The following is an 8,370-nucleotide window of genomic DNA, read 5'->3' on the forward strand; positions in this document are numbered from 1 at the left end:
CTCCTCTGCCTCTCTCTCTAAAATCAATGGAAACATATCCTTGGGTATTAAAAAAATTAAAATAAAATAAAAAGGGAACTCACTGTATGGAAGAACATATTCAGCAATGATACGTCTGATAAGGGGTTAATTTCCAAAATATATAAAGAACTCCTACAACTCAACACCAGGAAGACAAACAATCCAATTAAAAAATGGGCAAAGAACCTGAATAGACACTTCTCCAAAGAGAACATACAAATGGCCAATAAACATGAAAAAATGTTCAACATCACTAATCATCAGTACATGAGTGGATAAAAAAAGCTATGGTACATTTATACAATGGAATACTATGCGGCTTTACCAAAAAAAAGGAACTCTTACCCTTTGCAACAGCATGGATGAACCTGGAGATTATTATGCTAAGTGAAATAAGCCATTCAGAGAAAGACAAATACCATATGATCTCACTTATATGTGGAATCTAATGAACAAAATAAACTGATGAACAAGGTAGGGCTGGAGGCATGGATACATGGAATAGACAGATCTCAGAGAGCCAAACATATATGCATATATGCATAGCCCATGGATACAGCAACAATGTGGTAAAGGCAGGGGTGGGGGAGGGAGACAGGGGAAGGGCAGTGAGGGCTGGGTGGTGGGAGCAAAGGGGGGATTAATGGGGGACATCTGTAATAGTGTCAACAATAAAAAAATAAAATAAAATCTGAAACTAGTATACATATATATGTGTGTGTATATATATGTGTGTGTGTGTATATGTATGTATATATATGCATATGGATATATATGTGTGTATATATATATGTGTATATATGTGTGTGTGTGTATATATATATATATATATATAACTGCTCATACATATGGAAAAATAATTAAATTTGACTTCACATCATTCACAACAATAAAATTCCAGGAGGACTGAAACCTAACTGAAAGGCAAAACTAAACAGGTTCTCAAAAAAGATACAAGAAGCCCGGCTGGTGTGACTCAGTGCATTGAGCATCATCCCATGAACCAAGAGGTCACTGGTGCAATTTCGGTCAGGGCACATGGCCTGGTTGCATGGCCCAGTAGGGGGCATGCAGGAGGCAGCTAATAGATGTTGCTCTCTCATCAATGTTTCTATCGTTCCATCTCCCTTCATTTCTATCTAAAAATCAATAAAAAATGTTTTTAAAAAATATACAAGAAAAAAAACAAGCTTGATAACTCTGTGTAGGAAAGGATTTCTTAAATAAGACACAGAAAGCACTAGCTATAAAAGATTTCTCTATTTGACTGCATTAAAATTAAGAATGTCTGTTCATGAAAAACACCATTAAAGTTAAATTACAGAGTGAAGAAAGGATACTTATCAATAATAATATATTCAAAACTACTATACTGATCTATATACTCAAAATGGTTAAGATGGTAAATTTTGTTATATATTATCATAATTTTTTAAAAACTCAAATCAATAGGAAAAAGAGATCATGAGCACAAAGAAAAATGGGCAAAAGACATATACTGGCATTTCACAAAAGAGGAACTCTAAATGATCATTAAGCATATGAAAAGTGTTCAAATTCATTTGTTTTCAGGAAAATGCAAATTAAAAATATAGTAACCACCATCCATCAGACTGGCAAAATGTTAAATATCTCATAATAGCAAGTATGGTTTAGAATGTAAAATAATAGAACCTGTATACACTGCTGACTACTTTTGAAAAGAGTTTTGCCTTAACTAGTAAAGGTGAAAATAAGTATACCTTATACTACCTGGGAGAAATACATGAATATATGCACCAGGATTCATGTACAGAAATATTCCCAGCAGCAATGCTATTAATAAAAGCAGGAACAACCCAAATATGCAAAACAGTAAAATTAAAATAATAAATTATGTACATGGTAGTTATAGAATATGGATTATTAGACAGCAATGAAAATGAACTAAAGGAACTATAACATTTTTTAAAAAATATATTTTATTGATTTTTTACAGAGAGGAAGGGAGAGGGATAGAGAGTTAGAAACATCAATGAGAGAGAAACATCGATCAGCTGCCTCCTGCACATCCCCTACTGGGTATGTGCCCGCAACCAAGGGACATGCCCTTGACAGGAATCAAACCTGGGACCCTTGAGTCTGCAGGCCGATGCTCTATCCACTGAGCCAAACTGGTTAGGGCAAGAACTATAACATTATTAACAAAATATTGACTAGACAGAAAATAATAGAAACTGTAATTCTATTTATATAAAGATCAAAAGAAACAAAAGTTAACTATATTGATTAGGAATGCATATTTAGATATAGATAATAAAACTAAAGAAGAGCAAGGAAGTGATTAAAAGTCAGGAGCACCAGAAAAAAAAGAGATTGTGATGGGTTTCTAGGGTGTTAGCAAGGTTCTATCTCTTTCCCTGGGTGAATTACTGTATTTACAATATTTCAAATTGTACAATTTATGTTTTATGCAATTTTTGGTATGTGTTATGTTTCACATTTTTAAGTAAAAAATTAGAGTGCAATATATATGATGAGGTATATAATCTTGTACTGGGTAAGGCATAAGCATACTACCAAATGAGAAACTATAAAAGAAAAAATTAAAATCTATGCTGTTTAAGGATGTATATATAGTTCTAAGAACTAAAGGAAAAATATATGTGATTAGTGTAGAAACCAAGTGGGAACCTCTAGGAGAGAGAAGTAGCTATGATCAGAAAGCCATACACAAATTGCTTCTGGGTGCTGGTTTCTTGACCTGAGTGGTGGCAACATAGATGCTTACATTATAACTATTTACTTAACTATATGTTTATCATATTTCACAATGAAAAAGCTATTTTAAAATATGTAAATTAAATATTCTTACCTGGATTCTTGAAATCAAATCCTGCATTCTTATGGTTCGGGCTTTTTCGACATAAGCTATCAGATCCATCATCTCTTCTGTTGTCTCAGGGATTTTTAATGCATGTTCTTTAATTGCTTCAAATTCACTGCAAATACTGAAATAATACTCTGCTTTACTATAGTTATGGTAATGAATGCTGTATTATACTCAATGAATGAGTTGTTAAGATTACTATAAAATAGGAACTATGATATCCTAAAAATAATTGGTTAATTCACTAAGATATCTTAAAATATTTAAGCATAACTTACCTAGTATAACTCAGCATACACCTATAAAATTAAGGTAACATTTTCATATAACATAGAGCATATTTTGGATCAGGTCCTAAATCTAAATCCTGCCTCAGCTGTTACTAGCATTGTGAACTAAGGCAAATCTCTGAGGTTTCGTTTTATATCTATAAAATAAAGTTAATAACATTCATCTTACTAGATTGTTGTAATATAACAATGAATGTAAAAGGGCCTAGTACATAGTATACTCTCATCTATATATACAAAAGCCTAAGCTACCAGCCAACCGGCCAACAGGCCAACTGGCTGGTAGCTATTATGGGAACTGACCACCAGGAGGCACACGCTCAATGTAGGAGCGGAAATCACAGGCATGGAAATATGGAACAGACTGATGAATCTCAGAGGGAAGAGGGGAGAGGGGAGGGCGGGAAGAGATTAACCAAATATCATATATGAAATACTAGAGGCCCAGTGCGTGCACTGGTGGGGTCACTCAGCCTGGCTTGCGCCCTCTCGCAATCCAGGACCCCTCGGGGGGATGTCAGAGAGCCAGTTTCCACCCAATCCCCACAGGCCAGGCTGAGGGACTCCACCAGTGCATGAATCTGTGCACTGGGACTCTAGTTTACTAATAACCATATTGTTAGTATAATTACTAGTTTTATTATTATTAGTGCCTCTTGTGAAACATGGTAGTATGGCAGGTAAAAAGATCAAACCCTTGTATACATTTTTAAAAATCTATAATTCTCTTAGAATATCCTATATATGAAAGAATAGATATTTTATCATCATTATTCAACTAAAGAACTTCATAGAACTTTTCCCCTGTATTGCATAGAACTTTGCAATATCTGTATTGTCATGCCATTACCAGAAATATCAGAAAAACCTCATGCAAAAACCAAGTATAAAAGAGGTGATTAAAAAATTTAGTTCATTCAGGTATTTTATTTCCATTATGTGGTAAATATATTTCATTCATTTAATAAATAATTGAGTATCTAAAATATGCTACACAAAGTTCTAAGCAATGGAGATATAACAGCAAACAGATCAAGTCATTTATCTCATAAAGCTTATGTTCAAGTTGAGAGACAAAAGCACATAAATACATAACACAAAGTTAGGTAGTAAAAAGTGCTATGAAGAAAAAGTAATATAAAGAATTATGGAGTGTACTTCTTTCTCAAGATTGGGGTCTTTTTTTTGGTTTCATATAAATTTTTGGAGTGTTGGTTCTAGATTTGTGAAATATGCAGCTGATATTTTAATATGGATTGCATTGAATCCATAGATTGCTGTGAGTAATATGGGCATTTTAATGATGTTGACTCTACCAATCCATGCATATGGTATATTATTCCACATATTTATATCTTCCTCTAAATCTTTTTTTCAATGTCCTGTAGTTTTCTGAGTACAGGTCTTCTACAAACTCTTCGGTTAAGTTTATTTCTAGGTTTCTTAATTTTTTTGTTGCAATGGTAAATGGGATTGTTTAGTTTTTCTTTCTGAGAATTCATTACCTGTATCTATAATAATAAAAGCATAATATGCTAATTAGACTGGATGTCCTTCCGGACGACCTTCCAGATGAAGCCCAGGCTGCGAGGGAAGCCCAGGTCCCGGGTGCCAGAGGGAAGTCAGTGCTGGCAGCTGAGGGAAGGAAGGCCTACTCTTGCATTAATTTCATGCATCAGGCCTCTAGACTATATATATATATATATATATATATATATATATATATATAAGCCTAAGCAACCAAACAACTGAACAACCAGTTGACCCGTCGCTATGACATGCACTGACCACCAGGGGAAGACGCTCAACGCAGGAGCTGCCCCCTGGTGGTTCAGTGTGCTTTCACAGCGAGAGTGCCACTTAGCTGATGGACCCAGCCTGGTGGCCCACCAGCCTGGCGGCAGCCACTCACTTCCTCAGTAGTCCTGCAGGTCTAATCTCTGGAGAACGGGCCAGGCAACGATGGATCAGAGCTGCTGGCACAATCCTGACAGCACTGCCAGCCTCTTGGAAGGAGGCTCCCAACAACCGACAACCATTGCGAACGTCAGCAGGATGGATCTGGATCCCTGGCTGGCAAGGGTGTCCTACCGCCCGCCCGGAGGACCGACCACATCCCAGCCCTCCAGCCCCTTCGGGACAAGCGCCAGATGCAGGGCTCACAGCTGGCAAGTGCCGCTGCAGTGGCACGAGCCCACAGCAGGGGCAGCGGGGCTGAGATGAGTGAGAGTGGCAGGCAGGAGCAGCCGGCAGTACTGGACTGCAGGTTTGGCTTGATCCCCACAGGCCACCCCGAGGGACCCCACCTGTGCAAAAATTCATGCACCAGGCCTCTAGTTGGGTAAAAATACCATTGATTTCTGGATATTAATTTTGGATTCTGCTACATTGCTGAATTCATTTCATTAAATCTAGTAGTTTTTTGGTAGTCTTTACGATTTCTATGTACAATATCATGTCATCTTCGAATAATGACAGTTTTACTTCCTCATTTCCAAATTGGATGCCTTTTATTTCTTCTTCTTTTCTGATCGCTGTGGCTAGGATTTCCAGTACTATGTTGAATAAGAGTGGTGAAAGCAGACATCCCTGTCTTGTTCTTGATCTTAAGGGAAATGCTTTTACTTTTTATCCATTGAGTATGATGTTGGCTGTAGGTTTTCCATATATGACCTTTATTATGTTCAGGTATGACCCTCTATTCCCACTTTGCTGAGAGTTTTGTTTTTAATCTGAAATACGTACTGGATTTTGTCAAATGCTTTTTCTGCAACTATTGATATGATCATGTGATTTTTATCCTTCATTTTTTAATGGGGTGTATCACATTTATTGATTTGCAAATATTGTGTCAGCCTTGCATCCCCAGAATAAACCCCGCTTGGCCATGGTGTATAATCTTTTTGATGTATTGCTTGATCCGATTTGCTAATATTTTGTTGAGGATTTTAGCATCTACACTCATCAGGGATATCGGCCTGTAATTTTCTTTCTTTGTAGTCTTTATCTGGTTTTGGAATTAGGCTAATGCTGGCTTCATAAAGAGCTTGGAAGTGTTCCCTTCTCTTGGTTTTTTGGAATAGTTTGAGGAGGAAAGGTGTTAGCGCTTCTCCGAACCAAAGGTAAAACTCCCCTGTGAAGCTGTTTAAACCAGGGCTTTTGTTTGCTGGGAGTTTTTTTTTATTACTGCTTCAATTTCATCAGTAGTTATCAGCCTATTCAGGTTTTCTCATTCTTCCTGACTGAATTTTGGAAGACTGTAAATTTCTAGGAATACATCCATTTTGTCCAGGTTGTCCAGCTTGTTGGAGTATAGCTGTTCATAGTATTTTTTTTACAATCCTTTTACTTCTGTGGGGCCCATTGTTACTTTACTTCTTTCATTTCTGATTTTGTTTATTTTGGTCCTCTCTCTATGTTCTTAATGAGTCTGGCTAAAGATAATCTTGTTTATCTTTTCAAAGAATCACCTCAAAGTTTGAGGGATCACAATACCAAACATCAAGTTGTAAAGCCACTGTAATCAAAACAGTCAGGTACTGGCAAAAGAACAGGCATATAGGTCAATGGAACAGAACAGAGACCCCAGAAATTGACCCACACCATTGTGGTCAATTAATATTTGACAACAAAGGCAAGAGGATACAATGGAGTCAAGACAATCTCTTCAATAAATGGCGTTGGGAAAATTGAACAGGTACATGCAAAAAAAATGAAACTAGACTACCAACTTACAACATACACAAGAATAAACTCAAAGTGGATAAAAGACTTAAACGTAAGTCATGAAACCATAAAAATCTTGGAAGAAACCATAAGGAGCAAAATCTCAGATATCTCTCGTAGCAATATGTTTGCCAATACATCTCCTAAGGTCGTGGTCGGCAAACTGCGGCTCGCGAGCCACATGCGGCTCTTTGGCCCTTGAGGGTGGCTCTTTCACAAAATGCCATGTGTGGGAACTTCATGGTCCATGTGCAGAAGTCAGTTTTCGGCCTGGGCGAGTCTATTTTGAAGAAGTACTGTTGATATTTGGCTCTGTTGACTAATGAGTTTGCCGACCACTGTCCTAGGGCAAGGGAAACTAAGGGGAAAATAAACAAATGGGACTACATCAAAGTAAAAAGCTTCTGCACAGCAAAAGAAACCATCAACAAAATGAAAAGGGAGTCCACTGCATGGGAGAATATATTTGCCAATGATGCATCTGATAAGGGATTAATTTCCAAGATATATAAGGATCTCATACAAATTAACAAAAGGACAACAATCCAATTTAAAAATGGGCAAGGTGGCAGGGAAGGTAAATGCCAGTACTCACCGCCTCCCACAGCCACATCAATATTACAACTAAATACAGAACAATCATCATTCAGAACCATCTGAAATCTAGCTGAATGGAAGTCCTACAACTAGAGAAGTAAAGAAGAAAGCACACTGAGGCTCGTAGGAGGGGGCGAGGCATGGAACAAGCTGATCTGACACCCACGTGTGATGTTTTTTTAATCTGGAGGGATATCACCAAGGTCTTCCATGAGAAGCAGGAGCTCCAAGCCCCATAGCAAACCATAGCCCAGGATTCCAGTGCTGGGACTAGAAGTCCCTGTAACTTCGGGCTGTAAAAAAAACCAGTGGGGATTATAGCTGAGTGACATGGAGGCTGCTGGAGTTCCATGTGTTCCTCTTAAAGGGCCTGCGCAGAACTTACATGGTCCCACTTCCTCTAAGCTCCAGTGTTGGGTGGCAGCTTTGGGGAATCCAGGGAAATACAAGGAGGAACTGGACTGTCTGGCATCAGGGCAGGAACTCAGAGGCAGCTTTCTTCCAGACAGGGGTGCTCACAGGGGTCATTGTTCCTCTGCTGGGATTCTCCCTCATTGCAGAGCTGACTGGCAGCCATATATGAGTTTCCATCAGTGTGGCCCACACTTTTCCCTACGCCCTGGTGATTCACCGAGACCCCACCTCATTCAATTTGCAGCCCCACCCAAGCTGTGTGCAGCGGCTTTTCCATGTGTATGACCTGTCCTGGCTCAAGCGTCAGACTTAGCTAAAATCTCTCAAACAAGCAGCAGCTGGAGTCAGTGTGCCCCAAAACTATCAATAAAAGCCCAAGACCCAGCACTAGCACCAACCTGCTTTGCTTCACAGCTGGGCCTTCCTGGCCCAAATACAAGTAGCAGCTATCTG

At 38.4% G+C, this 8,370-nt stretch overlaps 1 protein-coding gene across 1 annotated transcript in view; it reads right to left on the minus strand.

Moving 5' to 3' along the window:
- Positions 1-8,370, minus strand: part of DNAH12 (dynein axonemal heavy chain 12) — a 238,892-nt gene that overhangs the window by 178,083 nt on the left and 52,439 nt on the right. Inside the window, exon 15 of the mRNA XM_023755751.1 lies at positions 2,876-3,011. Coding sequence (XP_023611519.1) covers positions 2,876-3,011 — 136 coding nt within the window. The remainder of the gene's footprint in view (positions 1-2,875; positions 3,012-8,370) is intronic.

The sequence above is a fragment of the Myotis lucifugus genome, unplaced genomic scaffold (genome assembly GCF_000147115.1).
Source record: "Myotis lucifugus unplaced genomic scaffold, Myoluc2.0 scaffold_83, whole genome shotgun sequence".
NCBI lineage: Eukaryota > Metazoa > Chordata > Mammalia > Chiroptera > Vespertilionidae > Myotis > Myotis lucifugus.